This window comes from Brachyistius frenatus, unplaced genomic scaffold (genome assembly GCF_029030835.1).
Source record: "Brachyistius frenatus isolate BFR_SWC_R1_liver_20210118 unplaced genomic scaffold, ASM2903083v1 Contig_20, whole genome shotgun sequence".
In the NCBI taxonomy this organism is placed as follows: domain Eukaryota; kingdom Metazoa; phylum Chordata; class Actinopteri; family Embiotocidae; genus Brachyistius; species Brachyistius frenatus.
Window position 1 is genome coordinate 775414 of NW_027210619.1, and position 23317 is coordinate 798730.

A 23317-nucleotide genomic window follows, 5' to 3' on the forward strand; every position below is an offset into this window, starting at 1 on the left:
AATAGGCCTATTACAGCTAACTGTACTCAAAAAGGGGGGCACTATTATATGATAGTTTGATACCCCGTATACATGGTTTTAATGTTGTATGATGTGTATACATTGGTTGTATAGCCCTAACTGTAAGGAATATATATCACAATGTACATTAAAAATGGGATTCTTCAAGGTTACTTTTCATGTTATGACCTCACATTTACAATATCATATCACTATTTTAGTGAGTCCTACTCTAACAAGAAAACCCTCTCATGGAGACGTCATATAGTGTTTTTATTATGAATTTTGTAATGTTTTCTGACAGTTCTCAATAACAATTAGTCAGCATAATCCATGTGATCATTGTATCAATAATTACAGGTAATGTTCGAGTAGTAACATAGTAATAATATAAGTTATTAATCAATGCAATGTTTATTCCTTCTTAACATCACACTCAAAAACAACAGGCTTTATTTACTGACGGCTTTAGCACTGCACATTGATAGGCTACACAGACAGACAGCAAGAGACACAGAAGGAGAAGTGAGGGAAAAAGACAGGGAGGCGGGGGGGAGGGAGAGGTGAGGAGAAGCACACAGTTGTACATTCATTGAACCAAAGATACTAAATGGAGTTGAAAGCAAACAGGGAAAAAATAAAAATAAAAAAACAGGTTTTACTTCAAAGTGTGAAAAAACAAAGATCTGGAAGTGTGAAATGAGTGACACGTATCTAAGTATCACAACAATGTGCCCTCCTTTTTCTGTAATTCAGATATTGACAAATTCTTAAATTACAACAATATTACACACAAATTAAGAGACACTCATCAAGCCAGGGATTATCATCCTTATCACTACTACTATTATTATTATTATACTGTTTTCTGATGCTGTAGAGGTGATCACTCGAATGGAAAAAAAGGTAAATCATAATCTGCTCCCTCTTGAAATGTTCAGAAAAAGAGAAAGATTGGCAGCAATAATAATAGTAATAACAATAATATCATAATAGTCATCATTCTATGTACAGAAAATTCATTACAATCAATACAATCAAAACTGCCCAAGCTGAGCGGACATTCTGGAAACAGCAAGGGTAGCATTATGGAGTGTGTGTGTGTGTGTGTGTGTGTGTGTGTGTGTGTGTGTGTGTGTGTGTGTGTGTGTGTGTGTGTGTGTGTGTGTGTGTGTGTGTGTGTGTGTGTGTGTGTGTGTGTGTGTGTGTTTGCATGTGACATCTTGAAGCTACTGTAATAGCAGTGTGCAGTGAGTGAAACAGTATAGTGAGAGTCATTAGAAGACATTCCAGCGGTCACTGTGAGGAGGGTCGGAGGTCAGGGTACACCAGCTTTATTGTAGACGGTGATGTTTTGTCATTTTGTGGCACAAGCGGAAACTTTGCAAAGACTCCAGTTTGAAGCAGAAAGCACAGTGATGTACATGGACTCAACACTTAAAGGCTTTTAATTCTGTAGTTGTGGAGTTTTGCAGAAGTAGCGGCTTGTGTATTAATGATAATGATGTTGATAATCCCTCAAATCTTGTCACCAGCTCCAAGCAGATTTGAAGCAAATCAAAGTAGTCTCACAATACCAAAAGGAAAACACCTGCAGGTATGTCAGATTTTCACGAGTAAGTGACCATAATGTCTGACCTCACTGTCTTCACTCTGTGTTTAGAGGTGGTTGAGGAATGTGTCAAGACAGGATGCAAAGAGGGAGGAAAGAGCTTGTGCACAGACTTCTTGAGTCAGTCTAATAAAAAGAACGTCAGGCTCAAGGCTTGTGTCTTTGCCTACGGATCTACTCAAGGCCTTCACGTAGCGAATTGTTCCAGTTTACATTTTGTAAATTAATTTCTGTTCGATAACAAAAGATAAAATACAATCTTACTTCTTTTTTTTTTTTTTTAAACAACACAGTCTCATTCAACCAGTATTACACTATACAGACACATGACCATTTCGTGATTTAGAACTGGTGCGCCACATACATTTTTGGTGTGGTTTAGTCAGGTGGTTAAATTACGTTAACTGTATACATTGTGCCATTGAACATTTAGGTGGAGAACAGCCCGTTGTTGGCTATAGGTCACATATGGCGTTGAGTGTCAAGAGTATTACAGTGACTGGGTTGTGCGTAGTGTTTGAAAGCATACATTCCTTATACTAGTGGTGTCAGTAGTCATTTATATTAAAAGTGTTGGAGTGTGTGACTTGTGAGTTGATTTATGGTTTCCATGAGAACTGGTGCAGGGATACATGTGGTTCAGTAGCGGCGAGCGCTGCCGTCTCTGCCCTCCTTCTTGATGATGATTCGCTGGTCGTCGCTCGCGTCGTCAGGTGACTCTGCTACCTCCTCGTCCTCCTCCCCTTCCCCCTCCGTGTCGGCAGAGATGCCCATACGAGACTCGTAGGACTGTGAGACAACAAGGGCGTGTGGATGAAAACACGAGCCGAAGAGGTGCGATCAATCATTCTGATCAAATCAATCACGACCCTGTTATTACCTCCATTGGGTTGACAATAATGGTGAGCGCAGAGTCGTCCCATTGGCTGCTTCCCTCTTTAGCCCCGCCCCTGGAACCTTCACCTCTGCGATGGATGGAGCGAATTCGGAAAACGCCCAGGATCACCATGACAACCAGGAAACCCACACACACCATGATGATGACGGTGGCTGCTCCTGGCACCACTGTAATAGAACACAGCGATGATTACGTGTCATAAATAATCCAGATTTTATCCGACTGATAAGCGTTGCCAAAGCCTGATGTAGCTTATTTCTCTGCAGTAAAGAGCGTCACTGTTGTTCTAAAGCTATTAAAAATATGTCAGTGAGCCACACTGGGTGACATGTTTCAATACAATCAAGATGAGCACAGTAGTTTATATTGAATACTTCACATAGCATCCTGATTCACACAATAATTCACGGCTGAAAACGGTCCTCAACAAAAGCATTACTTGTTCTTGTTTGAGTTATGTTTGCTAAAACTTGTTAAATATTTACAATATCTGTGTTTTTATCTTAAGGAGGAAAAAATGACTTCTGCACTGAGAAACAACAGGGAAGTCAATAAATGAAACTTGATATTTTATGAAAATCCCCCTAATAATCCTTCATCCCCAGAGGCAGACAAAAACTATTTTTTGTACTCTGCATGAGGTTTAAAAGATATGTAGATATAATCACTGGATGTCTCTAAAGGAAGTGGGTTAATTGTGGTTAACCCAAAAATATCACAATTTTCCAAATGAACCATCTCTTTTAAGGCAAATTTATATTTGAACATTTGATGATGTTTCGAATGTTTGGAAGGACAGAACTTAATGATCCTCTCTGCTTTGTGGCTCTGGTTATTGCAGACATGAAGAGACACTCGCTCCACATCAAATTCAAAATAAAACCAAGGACCTTTGTGGTTATTTTTAGGGGTCTGCATGTTCACACAGTATCTTAGATAACTGCTGCAGCCTTTTATCACCAGCAGGCCTTTTGATTTGAGTTCGCTGGTTTTTCCTCTCTCCAGGATTATGACTAAATGTGCCCTCTTTTAAGCTTTTTGCACCTAGAATTTTTAACTCATTTGAACATTTTGTGCACTGTGCACACCTTTAAAAAAACAACAACAATTCAACAAGCCCCTTCTTGTATATAATAATAAGGCTCATATATTTTTACTTCTATCTTAATTACTAACACCTACTGCTCTTCATCATTACATTTTGTCTGTATATCGCATCCTTCTCTTGTCTTTTATTGGAAAGTATATATATATATAATAATAATAATATAAATAATAAAAAAGGTACTCATTAGAAAAAAAGTTTCTTAGTAACCTTTGCAAGAGCAGACAGAACACAGAGGTGGAAAAGCCAGTGAGAGAGAAATGTCACCTGAGTTGCGGTGTGGGTTGGGCAGTGTGTGTCCACTCAGCTCCCCTGCATGGTGGGACGGATGGAGAAACTGCTGCTGGGAGGCCAGCAGGTGGGATGGGTGGTTCAGACTGTCCAGGGAGTGGAGGAAGTTCACCTTCAGAGAAGAAAAACAGAGAAGAAAAGAAAATGATCTCAACTTAGCCTCACGACAGCTGTGACTGAAATTCTCCTGAGTGTTTCAGCAACAACACAGCTACTGAAGAATATAAATAATCTAAGGACAAATTTCTGGCTTTTGTACAAATCCAGTATGCAAAGGTCACAGCTGATATCTGAAGGATTTTAATCTTCATGTCAATGCCACAGGTGTTACAGTATGTGAGCGATGTGTCTCCTCACCTCCAGAGTCAACTCATTGCTGGTGTATCTGCCGTTCATCTCAGAGCAGGACAGGCGAAACCGCCTCTCGAAGCGGGCCGAGCCTTTGGCCAGTCGGTAGCGGACTGAGCGAAGGACGTCCTCGTACACAGAGATTGATTCGGCACCTGGTGGAGACGTCAAACAAAACGAGATGGCCGGAACAAAAAGGAAAATGGGGAGTCAAAACTGTGGCTGTAGAGAAAAGTGTGAGAAGAGACGCGAAGTGTGCGACTATTCACTGACAGCTGTTGGTAGCTGTATCACAAAGTTTACATTTTATTTTACTTGTAGATTTTTATTGTGAATCTATTATATTAATATTCTTAACTGGAAATGTCACATATTTCTGAGCACGAATCTAGATTTAGCAATATTTGAATCAAAATGTAATGCCAGTTGTAGAGCTGTTAGTTTCTGTCTGTTAATGAGTTCTTACTAAACCATACCCACACAGTCCCAATAAAACAGTTTAACTTAGTTGTTGATGGTATACAATAAGTAGATGATAAAGTACCATTAAATTCAGATTTTCTGACATATTTTGTGTTTTATGTTGTTTGTCTTCAGGTTGTTGCTGCTGTCTGTCATAGCAAGGGCAGTCTTGAAGAAGATGTTTAATTCCAATTAAGCTTGCATAGAAAACATAATAATACATTTATCCTTTCATTGACTTCTGTAGAAATGCTCAGCTGTACCTGTGATGGCAATATAAGCAGTGGTATTGATGATTTCCAGTCCCCTCTCTCGCACAACGTCCATGTCTACCAGAAGCTCCTCCCTCTCTGGGTTTAGCTCCTCCCCCAGAGGTTGGACCTCACAGCCGTCCAGAGTGTGAGCCACTGCATCGGACATCAGAGCTGAGAGGCAACATAAAAGGACAGCCGATAAATAACAACACCATTACTGCTTTTTAGATATAACGAGTTTGAATCCAAAGAAAAGCTGTAAAAATGTGTTAAATAAGTATGAATAATTATGAAATCTCCTTAAATTAGTCCATAAGGATGACTCACCTCCACCCTCCATCCCCTGTGCAGCTGTATTGACAGCATGAGACAGGGAACAGACGATACGGAGCTCCGGGAAGAGGGGCACACCGCGGGAACCTTCGAACTCAGGGGCTGGACGGGCGAGATGAGGTCCGACCCCGGACAGAGAGATCTGAGGGGCGTCAGGCTGGAGAACCACCAGGTATCCTTCCAGCTGCTTGAGGGACAGACAGCTCTCCTCGTTGAAACATCTGGCAGGGAGTCAAAGAGGGAAAGAGAGTAAGACAGAAATCATGTCTTTGGTGTGTGTGTGCTTAAGCAATGTCTGGACTAAAGTATCTCTGAAACAATTGGATGAATTGCAATTAAATTTTAAACAGATATTCATAGTCCCCAGATGATTAATATTGCACATGATGATCTCCTGACTTTTCATTTTGTGCCACGATGTGGTCAATATTGCCTCCACAAGTATTTTTTAAATTTGGTTCATACATTACTGCCCTTCACTCCCACAGAGTAACTTTGGTGAGTACTTCACCGATTCAGCATTCCAGCTCTTCAACATTGTCAGACTTCTGGACACGAGGGACTTTAAAATGTATGTACATGCAGCAGAACCACGCATTCTTCTTCCACATCATAACACAGTGCCCGCATTACCCACAATGCAACTTGACAATCAACAGTTCAGCTTGAGTCACACTTCATTTTCACACTTGTGGTCCTAAAACTCAACTGCTACTGATTCAGGTAACATGACTTGAGGCAATTTATAAAACTTTGAACAGCTCACTCTTCCTCTTCTCCACACAAGTATCACTTCCCAAAACCATTAACAATCTTTAATGAGTAACGTTAAATTGACACTATGACGTCACAATGTTTTTTTCCAATAAGCTTCAAACCTCATCAGCTTTATTTGTATTTATGGCAAGTAAGCAAACTTTAGCATTACAGTTAATAATCAACATCATCACTGTTGAGAGCATTTTCTAATTTTAACTTTAACTCACAGCACTACTGAAATTTGCGACTTCATGGTGTTCGGGCACACTGATCACGTACAAAAAAAGTCTAAATCCACTGCTGTGTTTTATCAAACCAGTTATCTACTTCCACCGTGACCGTGTTAACTTTGGTCTGTTGTGACACTGAAAATAGCAAATATCAAACCACAGCAGCTCTGCTGTTACACATTTAATTTTCCTGCCAGAAAAGAAAAGCAAATCAGATTGATGGCAGGCAGCTAAAATATATTTAGTCATCTGCACTAAAATTCAGCATTATATTTGAGAGGGGATTAAGCTGTGTGTGTGTGTGTGTGTGTGTGTGTGTGTGTGTGTGTGTGTGTGTGTGTGTGTGTGTGTGTGTGTGTGTGTGTGTGTGTGTGTGTGTGTGTGTGTGTGTGTGTGTGTGCATGCGTGTTATATTTCCACTATCAGAGTGAGCAGCTGCTTCTATCGGCCTCTCCAGAAGGGCCTGCTGTTCAGCCATCTGGGTAACTCCTGGCCTCAAATCAGTCTAATCTTCACACACGCAATAAAACATGCTCAAGTTAGGAAAAAAAAAAAAAAAGGACTGGCACACTTGAGCAGAAACCAGAGGGGAAAAAAAAAAAATCTGTTCATGACCTTGAATCCTTGGGATCTTAAAAACAGTCAGTGGGGGAAAAAAAAAAAAAAAAAAACTCCAGCATGGCTCGTGGCCTTGTAATCATTTTAATCTTATAAGCAAGCGACTAAAACAACAGTCTCCAAAGACAATAATAAGAATGTCTGCACAGGCTGAGAGAGTTTGATGAGATGTGATTTGTCGGCAGGCTGCTGGTTTGAGTATAAATACACAATATAGCACACAGTCTACACGCTGGCCTGTACTTCCCAAGGTGAATTAATATTTCATCAGCTAAAAGCGACTGCTAAAGCCAGAGAGCCAGTTCACAGTTGTTAAGCATGGTTGAGCACTGACCCGGAAACAGAGTTTGTGTGCTTTTTATTTCACAGCCAGGTGATTCAGTGTGATGAACACTGAACCAGTGTGGGATTCTTTTTTTAGAGATTGTGCAGCAGTCAAACAGTGCTGTGCTGAGCAAACCAACCACATTATCAAACGGACAAATTCATTCAATTCCTGCAATATTTTAAGGTAATGGTGAATGACAGAATCACAGTTAATTTTAGAGTTAAAAACCAGTGAATAATTGTTCTGGTATGAAAATCATTAACTCCCTCAACAAGCACAGTTAACTATAAAAAATAGAATGTGGCACCTGCAGTTCACTGAGTCAAAGAAAAGGTTACTTGGAGGCTGAATGAACAAAGAGATAAGATATTCCTTGTTATTTCCGACTTTGACATATTCTCGATATGATCATATCTTTCATGCCACACCAGTCGTTATCACAGATGAGGCAACGTCCACATTTGATGAGTTCAATGTCAGAGGAGTGAGCAGCAGCAGCCGCACAGCACAGAGACGAACACTTCATCTGACTGCCATGGAGAAACTCAACTCTCCTGCAAACAGTTTAGCAAGTGTCTGATGTATCATTTGTTATGTTGGGAGCTTTCCAGTGTGATAATTTACATTCGTGGTGTCACTTTTTCTCCACCTGTGTCATCTTCCGCCGCTTCGGTTAGTCTCCTGCTTCTCACAAACGATGTTTGAACAACATTCGCAGAACAAATGTTTTGTTTTCAGTCAAAGGACATGTGAATCTAGTTAGCAAGCAATTTTGTCTTGCAGTTGGATTACATTCTGGCCTACTGGTGGTGAAATCTGTATTTCCGTATAGCAGATTTTTACAAGTTATATTACTGACATTTATGCACCTCAGTGAAAGAGCCTTCATCCATCTGTGTGTTGTTGTACCTGAGTGAGGTGGTGAGCTTGAGAGGGCGGACTCCGGGGGTGGCAAAGCGGAGAGAGTTTCGGTAGGTGACCTGCTGCACTGCACGGTTAAAGCTCTCAATGTCGTCTCCCTCCAGCACCAACACAGACTGACTGGGGTTCACGTGAACCTGGAAGGTCAAAGGACAAGCTTCAAAATATAAGTTGACCTCATTTATGTTAATATGAACAAAGATACTCTTCACAGATAAAAAAGAAAAGAAAAAAAGAAAGGCCCACACAGAACGGCGCAGCATTACATTGAAGAAAGAACGAGCAGAGAAATATAAACAGTATCCACTAACAAGTTTTTAGACTCAGCACTAACATACATCCTGGATGAACACACATCAAACAACAATGCATGAATTTTAAGTGTAAACGCCTCAAAACAGAAAACCAACCCTCATCTAGAGGAGGCCACAAACACATCTGGTCACTTAAACACAACTAATCTACAACCTACAAACACATCTATAAGAAAAACAGAAATAAATGTGTGAAGAAAGAAGGAACCAGAAAGTTATTATTTCTGTTAAATCAAATCTAGTGAAGTTATAATTTCGAATTTTCAAAACAGCTTCCGTTACGTCAGTATCTCTTGACTCTTGCTGTCAGCCAGTTATTTAGTCTTTACAACTCTTGACTCCTAACTAATTAAAAGTTTTGATGAGGCAGAAGTAAAAAAAAAAAATTCTAATTTCACTCTGGCCTTTTTGGTGGAAATGTCAAAAAGTTGACAAGGGGTAAAAGTCAAACAAAGAAGTAACTTCACTGACCTGATCTGAGACAGTTATACACTACTCTAAAATATAAATGCAAACAAATTGTAAAGCGGCACCAGTAGGTGATGTGTTAGTGTTCGATTTACACAGGTGTTTTTTTGAGGGAAACATTTTGGATCTCTATAGTGGACACTTTAAGCCTGAGAGGGTTAAATCAGGACTATTACAACATGAAGTAAAAGAGGGAGGTGTAACAGCAACTGCAGATTGACTTCAGAAATTGGAAATATGAAAGTATTGAGATTGTATTTTGAAAAATGAGGATAGGTTTTTTTTTTTAAATTGAGACTGAGCCTTTGCACCCATCAACAGATCAGTGTAGTCTTTTATTTTGTAAAGAGTACTTTTTAAAAGTTGGTTGTAATGTTGTCTGATTTGTATTTTCAAGGGTAATCGTATTCTATTCTGATCATTGGCTGTCATCAATTGACTGCATGTGAAGAAACTTTGAACCACCTCTGACGTCACTCAGCTGAAGACAAGGCAGCTGAAGAGGTTTGGTAAATGAAATATGGTGTAGTGGAGAAGAACTGGGTTTTAATTTGGAATATTAAAGAAATTTGACAGATGAGAACATCTGAGAAACAAGCTAGTAAATGCAGGTGTAAAACGGACTCTATGTAGCTCGCTCAGGTGTTACCTTCATGCCAGAGCCCAAAGTCTCCAGGTCTCCGAAGTCCAGCCCCTCCCTGCAGGCGTACAGACACTCCACAACACTGTGAGGCTCCACGCTGCCTGGACGCACCGTCACCCCCGACAACAAGCCGTGGTAACCACCCACATACTTCACTAAACAGTGAACACATAACGTAATATCACTCTACACAGCTGCTAATGTGCACATTGAGAATACACCAACAATGACATAGCAAAATGGCAGCCTGCACACCCTCATGCTGACAACAGTGTGAAACAAGGAGGTCACCTGAGTCTTTACCCTCTGGGATGGTGTTGTTTAGTATCTCCTTCTGCTTCTCTTCAGGCTCTGCAGGGAAAAGAAGGCAAAAGAAAAACAGAAAACAAGAACTCAGTATAGTAAGGTATGAGAAGAAAAGAAACCTTAAGGTGCCAAAGATTGACAGGAAGAGTAAAATATATATAAATATATAATTCAAGCAGGCACAAGTGAGAAAACTGTAGACGATCTTCAAAAATGCAGCACCTCCTCATTATCTAGCAGCAGCTGCTGCCAGGTACGTAGCAGAGTGACTTCCACTGTGGATGAGAGAATGTGTGTGTGTGTGTGTGTGTGTGTGTGTGTGTGTGTGTGTGTGTGCGTGCGTGCGTGCGTGTGTGTGTGTGTGTGCGTGTGTGTGCGTGTGTTTTCCACGGCTAATTGGCAGCCAGTTTCCCATTTTAACCAGCGGTTTGGGTGTAACTGGCTGATAGCTGTCTGGCCCTAATGTTGTTCTGCTACCCTGAATAATTGATAAGTCAGTTACATTATTAGCCCTCAAAGACAAAATGCATCAAGCAAATTATAACGATGTAAAATGTCTCATATTGAGACACCTCATGAGGGTTCGAAAATTGCAGCCAGGTTTGCAGCCTGCTATCTTCAGTCTTGTTTGATGTGAATGACATGTCAGTGATGGAGGGACGCAAAGGAGGAAGCACAGTGTACAGCTGTTGCCCACAGCCTTTATGCAAGTAACAAAATCCCTCATTAAGCTGGAGAGAAATGTATGCCAGTTGTAGAATCACTGAGCGAAACATTTCAGTGTCTCACCCCAGCAGGCACCGATGAACATCCTCTGGCGCGGGACGGGGTTGGGGATGGCTCCATTGTCGTGGATGAGCGCGGGGTCAAAGGTCACACCATCCACATAAAGGGTCACTGACGGGAACTGGACGCTGAGTGAGAGATGATGCCACTCACTGTCACACACCTATTAGACAGAGATAACACTGGGTCAACAGGAGCCAGAACAAAAGGAAACAGCTGAATCCCCGAGGGGGGGGGGGCGAGCTCTGGACATTTGAAACCCAGTGGTAGAAGAAGTATTCTGATCTTTTACTTAAGTAAAACGATCGATATAGAATGTAAAAATAATCTGTTATAAGTTAAAGCGCTGAATTCCTAGCTGTATCTATGTAAATGTAAAGCAGATAAATGTCTCCTCAGGCTGATATATTAATACAAATGACATTATTGTTAATGCTGTTAATGTTTGCGGCGCTTCCCAACCACAGGGTCACAAGATAAATCTGAGGGGCTGTAAAATGATTAATGGGGTTGGAAACAAGACTGTACAAAATTACACAATTCCAATTTCCTTTCCTTTTGTGGCTGTATTTTCTTTGTGCCAATAATTAACTACTTTTACATACATTTCAAAGCTTAGAGGAGGAATGTAAAAACTGAGCTGAATAAGATATTTCTGTTTTGTCACAGCTTACAAGCCAAAATTATGATAAAGATTATACATAAAAACAGAGCAGGAGTAAATGTACTTTCTATCTCTGGTGGATATTTCTTTAGTTTAAACATTTGTTTGTGCACATTTGCTTGTACACAAAAAAGGAATAAATACAAGAATGACAAGGAAATTATAAAGGCAGAGGGGGCAGAAAAGAAAGACCAGAGTAATAAGATACCAGGGTTCAGACAGAGGGATTTAACAAATCTTCTCTGTATCAGCTCAGCAACCTTTAATCCACGGGAGTTCAATCTGTCTGGGACCAGTAGCTTCAGTCAAAACAAACCCACCTCACCCTCCCCCCCATACACACAAACACCAAATCACATACATGCAGGGATGCAAATGTGCCACATGATCAATATTCAAAAGACCTCGCTTCTTGTTTTTATGCATTGTGATGCATCTGCCACTGTTAACCTCACATGCAAGTTTGCAATGATAAAACTCTGATATTTACCACTTAATGTAAAAACTGGAAGAAGAAATGTTTAACATGATCGAGACAGAATGAGTTCAATTTTGCTTTCTATTGTCCCTTTACTGGAATTAACTGTAAATACAGTTTTTTTCATGAAGGCAAAAACTGAAATTAATTTGTAAATATGCATGATGCACAAAGCCTGTTCACATGTGAAACAACACAAGGCTGGGAGATGGGGGGGGGGGGTTGGTGGTTTATCTCGATAAACATTAGGGTTTATCGAGGGTTGTACCATATCAGTTCAGTATCTTTCAGGGTGGATTTTTGTTTTACTGGCTACATTTCCCATGAGAAACGTATCAGATGTTTGGCATTACACAGAAATGAAAACTAACTATTGAATTTCCTCCATTTCAGCGTCATTTCAAGGTAGAAACACAGAAGAAGCAGTGCAAGCGAAAACATCAAAGCTGCGTGCTGCAGTTCCCCCAGTACCTGCTCCAGTTTCCACAAGAACTTGACGGGCCGTGCGGCTGAAACGTCGGGCCAGTAGAAGAGAGAGAGGCGGCAGCCGTGGACGGAGAGGGAGTAGTGGGAGAAGGAGTCGTCTGTAGAGCACAGGATGCAGAGGATAATTGGTCTTTTCAGAACTTTTTCATATGACCCACCATTTCTTCAGAGAATAACCACAGAGATAAAAAAATGTGCAATGAGTATATTATAGATCTGAATCTCTGTTATATTTTTTTATCACTTGTGTATTTAATGGAAGGAGAAGGTCTGCTGTAAACGCTGTCTTCCAGAAATGCCCCTAAAAAAGGCACACAGTTGAAAAATGTTCACACAATATTTTTCCTGGCACAATTACAGTGTTTTACTGTTGTTCCGCTGTCCACTTGGCTGCACAAGCAGAGCAGCTGGAGGTTAAGTGCCTCTATCAAGAGCACCTTGATAGTAGTTGTTGAAGCTATAAACAGTTTATTTATTTATTTTATCCAAAGCATGATTTTCCCTGCAGCTAGTGTCATGAAATGAGAACCTCCTGGGGGTTAAATGACCAAAGTGTTGATGAAATAGTGAGGAGGCAACAATGTTTGTAGCATTCATTACTAAAACATCACTCTGTTGCATTACATTGCCTCACAGTTTGAGAGACAAAATTTCTGTTCAGGAGTTATAACGCACCATTCTTGACTGTGCTGCACACAATCGTCTCCTCCTCCTTGCGATTTCCTCTGGTTTGAGTAGTTGCAGGCTGGATGTTGGCACCACCCCTTCGCATCCACAGCTGCAGGGTGAAATGGTCGCCCGATAGCGCGGAGACAACCGAATCAGGCACCACAGCAACATGATTGGATCCATTAAAAGAGAAGACCAGAGATGAATCAGATGAGGGGAGAGTGGGCAGAGCTGAGGTCCAGTTGGCTGCAGGAGATGGAGGTGGGAGGAGGTCTACTTCACCCCTGACAGCACCTGATGAAAAGAAAGGAATAAAGGGAGAGAAGACACTATTAAAAATAGGTTGGGACTCCCGGTAGGTCACACGTTTTCATGTGTAAACCAGAACTCACCACATAGTCGTCGCACAGATCTGTCAGAGTAGCTGTCTCTGTCACAGCCCTTCCCAATGTGTCCGGTCTGGAGCTCTACGGTGGCCTGGATGTTCCACACGGTCTCTTCACAGGTCTCCAAATGCAGGCTGGGGAACAGGGGGATGCTGCCTGACCCGGGTGTGTACTCTACACGCTTGGTCCATCCTGAAAAAGAAAAAAGTGTCAGAACGTGACATCACAACCTCACCCTCCGTCAAACAACATCGGAGTTTTAACGGGAACAATATTACATTAAAAATAAAACCAACATCAAAAGAAAGTGGAGTCCTGTAATGGTTGTGTTAATGCAATAAGGTTTTTAAACCCTTTCCATACTCTCTGTGCTAATGTCAATGCATACTTTTTAAATATTAGTTTAATGAACTTATAACTGAATAAAAGTCAGGCAGCTGGAAATTGACGTGTTTAAATGTTAAATTGTTTTAAAATTGTACTGCACTTCATACGATTATGAAATTCAAATCAGAGATTCACTGATCAGAAAGGCTGTCAACAAACGCTGTCTGCAACTAAATCTCCTGCAAACAAAGGAGACCCTGTGACACTACTATATTATGGTCTACAAAAATAAATTGTCACAGTCAGTGCTTGAAGTGGGCCGGTACTCATTGGTATGCAGAACCAGCACTTCTACATTTTACTCTGTGGTGTACCGTGACACAACCAACAGGTGTTATGCTGAGTTCTGCTTGCCCCCAAAAAATTGCATGCACATCCCCGGAGGCTTTAAGATAGGCTCCTTATACTTAAATTCGAAATAAATTAGTTTTTTAAGTGCAGAATAATAACTGGTGTATTATATTCACTCTGTCTAAGTTGATCAAATGAAGTATATGCTAATAAAGCCATTTTATTCCTATCAAACTTTGATTGGAAGTTACTGGGTGAATGAATTATTCTGAAGAATTGATTGTTGCTGCTGAGCAGTCCTATTATTTTAGAATAGGATCACTTTATATTTATGAAATTCACACAATCAAGACAAAATGGGCAAAAGTACGTGCGAATCAAACTATTTGATTTGTTGATCTCGAGAAATAAAGTTACCATGCGGATGTATTGTTCGGCAAAAATGTATCTCGCAAAGGTGTCCGATTCCCGGCAAAATCTATTCCTTTTGACTGATGCGTGATAGGATCAGTGTGAGGGAGGCTTTGCTGTGATTGACTGTTACGGTGTAGACCAGTTGATTGACAGTGAAACGACCAATCAAAGTAGCGTAGAGTTTAGCGCCCGCTTTTCTCCAGCGGATGTCATCTAGCACCAACCTTGTCCTCGCAAACTGCGTTTCTCTGTCGGCGGCTAGTCTAAGTTAGTCGGCATAAACTTACCGATAATAAGATAACAGGAACAGAATCAGATGATGACACAATAGAGCCTCCAAAGTAAAATCCTTCCCTAACCAGAACTAATTACAGTCCAGGACCAGCAACCTAACGTTAGCAGCACGACTAGCAGTAAATGGCCTGTTGATGTAATAGGTTAGGTTAGGTTAGGTAGCTACTTTATTAATCCCCAAGGGGAAAGTTTTTCACTACAGCAGCATACAGGAAGCAATAAGATAATATAGAATAATAAAAAGTAATATGAGCATCAATTCAGTTGAACTCCAGAACAAACTGTAAGTATGTAAACATCTTGCCAATCATGCATTAACAGTGTTGTTTGTCCTTCTAAACATTACTTGCTAAATTTCTGCCACTATCAGTTACATAATATAACCTACTTTTTGCTGTTTCCTACACACCCTGACAAAATGGCTGACATCATCATCGGTTGGCTAAATGCCGGTCATTTCAAAATAAAAGCCCTGTTTCAAATCAAAAGCCCTCCAGCTCTTTATACAGGGGCCAGCCATTTACTATGTTTTGACCTCGTCTTGTTACTCTAATAATTGAAATGGTTGTCCTATGAATAAATATAATTACTTTACTAATATCAGCAATTTCCTAGTATCTGTTGTTCACTGTAGAAATTCAGAATGTAATACATAGTGATTTGCTAACACTGACCGAAACGCAGCCAACATGTGAATAAGGTGTGAAGGAATTTCCATTCAACATTAGGTTCATGTAACTCTGGGAAAGAAAGGAAGGTGATTTCTTTTTCAGTCACTAAGACGTCACAGAGCTGGTAAAGATGAAGAAAAATTCCTTCTCATAAGGGAAATAGGGGCACTTTCACTTCAAACACTAATCACAGTTTAATTAATTACCTTCCATTGATATTACTTAGCTTCAACACTCCCTCTTTAAAACTCAGCTCTTCATCTAAACATGCAAAGGTGATTCATCTGAGCAGCCGGCAACACACATTCAACTCAAAGGGAAAGTTCCATCCTTAAAGCAACCGATTAAACAACTATAGCACATGTCTAAAGCCTTTTGAGCGTTGGTTCCAGAAGGATAATCAGGACAGTAAAAGCGCAATGTGACATTTATTACCGATCCAGCCAGGTTTGCAGGACGGCTTGACCGTGACAACAACCTGGGCATCAGCCTGAGCACGGTTCTTTCCGCAGTCGAAGGCGGTCACCCAGAAGGTGTGAACACGCTGCCGCTTTGAATCCAACGGCTCTGTGTTCTTAATGTTTCCTAGGAGACAAGAGAGTGACAAAGAAATAAAGGACAATAAATAATGAAACCAAGAATAGAATTGAAAAAGAAATAAAAGATTAGTCATCAACAACAAGCTTGCGTAATTGAAGGCCCGGCTTAAAAAGACAGAACCGCTCTACTGTTCAGTACACTAAACCCAGGCATCGAAACAGGAAAAGCAAAAACAGAGGAAGATAAATTGCACAAAACAGGACAAAAATTGAAGGGTTTTCCCGTTATTAGAGATAAAGGTGAATAAATAGCGAGTTATCTGTGACAGTCTGACAGTGCTCAGCATGCCAGCTGACAAACAATCGGTTAGAAAGAAGATGCTGTGACATGGTGAGAGGAGAAACAGAGGGATGTAAGAGACAGTGGAAAAAGAAACAAAAAGTGAAAAAAATAGACAATAAAAAGCCCACAGAATTGGAACAAGATGGGAACAAAAGGTCTCTGTGCTGCTGTACCCAGCCTGACCCAAAAAAGAAAGCAGTCGCTCATCCTCTGCAAAGCCCTCCCAAGTCCGGGACAATTCTGCAGAGTCATACTAAAACAGGGTCCTCCTCAGCTACTGTGTCACATTACAAAATGGCCACAATTGATCTCCCACCAACCAGTCAATGGGCACAATAACAATTTGTGACATGCATCCTTTTCACAAGTAAGGGACTCTACGAGCAGCCAGGAACAAAAGGATGTTATATTAAACTGAACAACTGTAAAGTTTATGCAGAGACAGAACAATAGTCCGCCCACTCAAAGTCTATTTTAACATCTTTTGGTTTCTACCTGAGAGGGGAATTAAGTGCCTGCAAATTTTTTCACTCTGTCGCTATGCAGACATCAATATCTCAGCGGTGTCTACTGTGTGTTTTTCATGCATTGAGGATATATATATATGACCTTTATTTAACTAGGTAAAATCAATTGAGAACCAATTCTCATTTACAATGATGACCTGTCAACACAGTCCACAAATATCCAGAGTTTCGCAACTGAATACTGAATATTGAATTTAGTGATTCTATTGGCAACCAAGGCCGTACACAACAGACAGAAAATAAAGATACGGTGTGTGCCTGGTGAAGTCAAATAATAGGTCTGGGATTACAATAGTCTCTGCTTTACAGTGCCAAAATAAAATCCATCTCACCATCGTTGTCAATAGCAAAGGGCACATTGGGAGTGATGATGTCATAGAAGCAAATCTGGCTGTACTGCGGAGAGCAGTCGGCATCCAGAGCCTCCACACGCACGATTCGGTCAAACAGACGCCCTTCTGGGACTGAAGCCTCGTAGCGGCGCTCAACAAACACAGGGGAGAACTCGTTGACGTCGTTTACACGAACATGCACGGTGGCCCTGAGACAAGGAGGGGCGGGAAGATAAAACACAAGCAGAGAAAGACAGATTATTGTGACAAGAAGCAGTGATGGCTGGATAGTCTTCAAAGTGCACAGTCAGAAAGGCCTCAGATAGTGGCTGTATTTATTGTTAGAAACATGAAATATCTTCTTTTCAAAGTGGGAGGAAGGGGTCTAACTTGTGTGATTTTTTGCTGTTGACTCCGTCAGGTCCCTCTCCGCAGTCGTAGGCCTGGATGGTGAAGCTGTGCTCACGCTGGCTCTCACAGTCCAGCGGCTCCTTGGACCGGACCAGACCCTCACCGGTGGAGCGATCCAGAACCACCGCTTCAAACTGGACTGAGCCTGAACCCGAGGGGCCATTATGAACCCGGAAGCCACAAATTTCACCTGGGGGAGGGAGGAAGATGGTGTGAGACATTTGTAGGCTTTTGTATCCTACATTCCCACAGTCAACCTCAGATCTTACAACAAAACGTTGCTTGAAATCCCCCTGTTTCAGTCTAGACTAAAAACTGAAGGACTTTGCATTTACAATCAGCATCCTCAAACTTTAAAACAGCTTCCCTGGTAAAAATGTATCTTACAACCTTTGCAACTTCCCCTGGAATATTTTCAAAAAACTCATTTATATACTTGCATTCCTGCATTACCTTTCTGTTCCCCTTTCTCGTTCAGTTTAGTTATTTTAATGTTTTTCTTGCTATTTTCTGTGAAGCCGTTTGTAATTTTACTTTGAAAATAGCTCACTGTTACAGTAGCATTTACAACAACCAGGGACATTTGAAATTTTACTGTCTAGCCCAACATTGCCATACTCTATAAATTAGGACAAACAAATCAGATCTGAGCCTCTATGAGAAGGGAAATATCTTGCACTGACGTACGTTGTAATACAAAGATTGAAATGTAAAGGTCTCCATGATTGAACTGTGAAAGTTCATTATAATATTTAGTATATTTGAGTTCACATCGTCAGTTCTCATACCAGAAAAGTGCAGATAGATATCTGGAGATTCCTGTAAGTGGTACTTTATCTTATGCAGGCAGTCATTAGCAGAACAAAATGAAAAGGATTTAAGCTGTGACTCAAAATAAAACCCCTCAGAATAGCAGCCAATCTTCCCTGGCTGACACAAGTCGAAGGTTCGTGCTCAAACATCTAATTTCCTTTTACATCTTGACACAGGTGCAATACATTTCAGGGAGCCTCTCAGTAATTCTAGCTGATCTTACACGATAACCTTATTTCATCAGGCTGCAGAGGCAGAGTGCTGCTGACTGTTCCTGCAATGAAGGGTTGAATTACACTATGATGGTCTAAAAATAGTGGATTCTGTAACTGAATACATTTCCTTTAATATTTAGATGGTCTTTTGGGAAATATGGCTGGAAATGGCAGCAGTCTGATTGCGCCGAACTGAAAAATTAGCACCATATTTATTATTACAAGTTCCAAGCAACCAAGCAGACATAAATAAACTGTGTCCTCAAACTGGTCATGCAGCTGTGGTGTCGCTCTGTCCACAAAGTCAAACTTAGATCATTTTCAGTTTGGCTACACATGCACATGATTTGACCTATATTTTCACAGTTCAAATATTTCTGACAATTTAATTTCTATTTGTATTGCCAACTCTATATTTTTCCATGCTGCTTATTGCGGTTGGTGTTACCAGCATAGTGGAGTGGAGCATCTTTGTCCAGGGCAAAGAGAGGGGGATTGAGCAGCACGGTGTTGTCGTTCTCCATGACAATCCCCTGGTACTCTGTCTCGATCCATGGCTTGTGCTTATTGGCTGAACGGCACAGAGAAGAGACCGAAAAGGCTTTGGGTTAAATGGAGCAATTACAAGGAACCAATGCGTCTATTTTTAACACTCCATTAAGGGAGGAGGGGGGCATGGTGGGAGTGGGCATGAGTGGGAAAAAGACACAATGTATGCACAAAGAGATTACAACCTTTACAACCCTAACAGACTTCCTCTTCTTAGACCACCTTCCCCTGTTTACTTTAAGCATCACTCTGCGCACCTTCCTGCTTGACAGCATAATTAAAGTCAGCCACACACACACAGATATAGTGCTCATATCAATCAGCTAAACTGGTCTGCCACAGGGGCTTCACAATAAGACGTGAAAAAAAACCAGTGTCAAAATCAAATGCCTGAGGTTTACTGTGAATTTAACCTTTAATTGCAAATTAATTATTCATCCTTGTGCTGAATGTTCTGTGCTGAATGATCAAAGGCCAAGTTAATGAGCCAGAAGGATGACAATTTTACACTTCAGCAAAGAGCAAAAACAAAAGGCAGAGTGCCCTCCCTGTGTTGTCCTCAATCTCTTAACGCAGATGCTGCAGAGTTTAAAATCAGACAGAGGCAGAAGACTTTTGTTTGGCAGTTGCTTTGTTGTCTTCACAGTGAATTTTCCAGAAAATCTGACTGGAACGAATTTCGCCCTCTTGTCCTCGAGAGGAGAGTCAACAGAGGAAAATGCTGCTGGTTCTGAATCTGATCAAACTGTTTTCCCTTCAAAGACAAGGCTGAATTCAAAAAAATATTTTACTTTGAGCCAATAAGATCCCTGAGTTTTAGTAAAATACCAAAATAACTCTTTTCAGAAGCCTTACTGACAAATGTAAATGTAGAAAGTAACTAAGTACATCTATTTAAGTACCTGGCAGAAAAATGATGTATTTTCATCTGCTTCAGAGGAAAATCTTTTACTTATTCACTGTGTGTTCAAATTAACTCAATCTCGACCAGCTACAATATTAAGATACTGTTTAAGAATTACTTTTACTTTTGAGACACATTTTTCTGATAGTATTTCTGTTCAAATGAGAGTTTGAATGCTGATTTCTTTACTTGTAAGTGAATATTTGGACACTGACATATCACTGCTGTTACAGCTGAAACAACTAGACTATTAATAAGTATAAACAACAATCTGCAACTATTTTAATAATTGATTGAGTCTACATTAGAAGATAAAATTCTTAATTGTTGTCAAATTTCCATAAATGTCCAAACACAAGCAGCTACACAACTTTGTCTGAATATAATTGTTTAAAACTGCCAGAATTATGATTTAAATGAGTAAATATCTGATAAACAAATGAGTAAGGAGCACAAATATGATCAAGCTTTCAATGCCAGACGGATTTTAAAGCTCTCTGGTTCAGACAAATTTAAATCGGCACCAAAAAAGTTCAATACCCATCCCTAATCAAAGATATTTATCCTGTCTGGCTGACAACATCTCCTCCTCCTCTAGTATTTCCACAGTCTGCTCGTGTGTCTCTTTTTTGGTCATTTATCTCCTGCCCTCTGTCCCCTCAGCTGATCTCCTCCCTCCCTGCCTCTGCTATATAGCATTAATCTGAGCATCAGGCCCGTGGATTACATTCGGGATTACAGATCGAGAGGCATCTCGTTCCATCTCTCCCTCTGACTCGCCTGGCACACTTCCTCTCTCTGTCACTCTGTCGCTCCACAACACTCACCCACCCCTGCTCGTCTGGCCCCCTCACACACACACACACACACACACACACACACACACACACACACACACACACACACACACACACACACACACACACACACACACACACACACACACACACACACACACGGCCCAGCCCAGTATCTCACACTTTTCCTCGTCTTTTTTGCCTCGTGTCATCTGATCTCACGTACCACCTCGCTCTCCATCACCTTTTCCTAGTCCTCCCCCTTCCTCCTCCTTCCTCCCCCTCCTCCCCCTCCTCCTACCTCCTTATCAGCCTGCATCTCTTCGGCACGTCCTCTCCTGTCTCGGCTCCTTCTCCTCTGTCTCTCCTTACGTTTCCCCCATCCCTCTCTGACACTCCATTTCCTTCAATCTCCTCATCTTCCCTTGCGTTTCTCTCCTCTACCTCCCTCTCTGACATTCTCCCTCCACGCTGTCTATGTCATTCGCCTTCCCTCAGCATGACAATCATTGGAACAATGATGTTGAATCAGAGTCATGGTTATCCAGAATGATAAATCTGCTACAGACGGGGGAAACAGATTTATCATCTTCTCGGAGTCACACCACTGGCAAAACAGGCACATGCACGCAGGGTCGTGAACAGGAAACACAAAATGTTTGATGGGCTCCAATGCACTGTTCTTGAGTGAGGAACTGAAGCTATATGATACAGGAACAACAATTATGTCATCAGGATCATCTCCGGGAAACCTGGACAGGTCTCCGTGCTCCCATGGCAATGTAAACCATCATCTCAATACTTCACAATTAACTGTCAAAAGGATGAGGAACTGACCTTTGTTGCCATTGGCAACCGAAGTCAAGCAAAGGAGGAGGAAGGAGAGAAAATTCATTCTGTCCATCTGAGGGAGGAAAGGAGAGGAGAGGAAAGGAAGAGGGGGCAACAGGGTGGGGTGAGGAAAGAAGGGGAGGAATACAGTACATGCATCAACAACTGATCAGCAGTGCAGGAGACAGGTACAGTAGCAAGACAGGAGCAGATCAGGCCTATCAGATGGTGTACAGAGGGTGTGTGTGTGTGCACTATTAAGAAGCCTGAAAGAAAGCCGATATAATGGAATAAATCTGGAGCTGCATGCGATAATCCAGAAGCATTTCAACACGATGCTGGCCTCCCTCAAAACCAGCCTGACATGCTTGCAGTTGGAGAACCTCGAATAGTGCTTGGAGCCTACCTGGTCATGACTATGTGTGTGTCACTCGAAAAGGTTTTGCATGTGGCTGTGTGGGTGTTTTCCCATGTTTTCATTGTGGTTTGTTAGGTTAAAAAAAAAAATGCAGCTGCTGTCTTGTGGCAGTAGCCACAACTAAAAAACGAGTCCTTGGGGGTGGGGGTTGGGTGGGGGGTGGGGGGGTTTCAGCTCTCATTGAGACAACAAACCTTTAAAAAAAAAAATCTTACATTGCTGCAGTCCTTGATAGGCTACAGGGCAACATACACTGGAGATGAAATCAAAAAGAAGAAAATATAATAGGCCAGGAGACCCCATCAGCTCACAGGTTGTTCAGGCTACACATACATTCAGGAGCAGAGACATGCTATGCGACAATTATCAGCCGATTTACATTACAGGCTGGGATTGACACACATTACCAGTTTGGGCTGCGTGGCTGCCTATAGCCACGTTGAGACATTATACCGGAATCCGGTGAGGAAATGTCGCAGAAATGAAGGTTAGCTGTGGCAGAAACCTGCCGATCTGACATTACCGTAATGAGTGCGGTGATGCTCCTGGTTGGTACCCAGCCTCTACGCTCGCAGCATCCGCCTCTCACGCCCCTGCCGCTCGGCTCGGCAATCCCCAGCAGGCTGAAAACAAACCAAACCCCCGGGTGGAGAAGAAGGAGACAGGCGGGTGGAAATGACAGGATATTATTATTTCAGACTCGGTGATGAGATGCGAGGAGGACGAAGACTCCGATGGATGTCCTTGTTTTTTTCGGCAGCACGGAGGAGAGGAGCGGGAGGGAGGGAGGGAGGGGGGAACGGTGGGAATATTACGCTGGCGTCCCCTCCCTCTCGGCGTTTCTTAACCCGCCCACACTGCGTCCTTCTCCCTCTCCATCTCTCTCCGGCCCCCACCAGCAGCTCCGTACCAGACTGCTGCTCTGGCTGTTTTTTTTTTACTGCACATTTAGAGTGACTCAGACCCAAGCACAGCAATTCATCTCATCACGTTCTGCTCTCTGGGCCTGTTTGATGAGTGACACACTTGCACCCTCTGTTTATTTATTTACTTTTTTTGCTTATTAATTTCCCTATTTCACATTGCTCAGGCCTCCCAAAACCACACCGCAAAATGACGTCATATCACCCCCTTTTTTTTTTTTTTTGCCCCTATCACGCACGTGAAGGCAATATTGGACACAAACACAATAACCACAGAATCCTTGCTTGAAATGCAGCAT

At 41.6% G+C, this 23317-nt stretch overlaps 1 protein-coding gene across 3 annotated transcripts; it reads right to left on the minus strand.

Annotated features, from left to right (window-relative positions):
* Positions 1-256: 256 nt before the first annotated feature.
* Positions 257-22903, minus strand: clstn3 (calsyntenin 3). Of its 3 annotated transcripts, XM_069695612.1 has the most exons (20): positions 22619-22903; positions 22311-22348; positions 21684-21750; positions 19045-19167; positions 17548-17758; positions 17158-17366; positions 15852-16001; positions 13366-13551; positions 12980-13267; positions 12290-12402; positions 10680-10839; positions 9876-9935; positions 9591-9739; positions 8148-8296; positions 5298-5524; positions 4980-5141; positions 4264-4409; positions 3883-4018; positions 2493-2677; positions 257-2401 (listed from the first exon to the last, which is right to left on the minus strand). In XM_069695612.1, the coding sequence occupies exons 3-20, from the start codon at positions 21748-21750 to the stop codon at positions 2252-2254; spliced, it is 2871 nt and encodes a 956-aa protein (XP_069551713.1). In that variant the 5' UTR covers positions 22311-22348; positions 22619-22903; the 3' UTR covers positions 257-2251. The 3 variants fall into 3 exon arrangements, with proteins under 3 accessions (XP_069551713.1, XP_069551714.1, XP_069551712.1); XM_069695613.1 differs by lacking the exon at positions 22311-22348 and having other exon boundaries at positions 9888-9935; XM_069695611.1 differs by lacking the exon at positions 22311-22348.
* Positions 22904-23317: the final 414 nt, after the last annotated feature.

Coding starts and splice junctions, on each gene's coding strand:
- clstn3 (XM_069695611.1), bottom strand. CDS start 21,750: ATGGACAGAATGAATTTTCTCTCCTTCCTCCTCCTTTGCTTGACTTCG. Junction 19,168..21,683: donor GGTTGCCAATGGCAACAAAG/GTCAGTTCCTCA, acceptor TGTGCCGTTCAG/CCAATAAGCACAAGCCATGG. Junction 17,759..19,044: donor TGCTCCACTCCACTATGCTG/GTAACACCAACC, acceptor TCCCTCCCCCAG/GTGAAATTTGTGGCTTCCGG.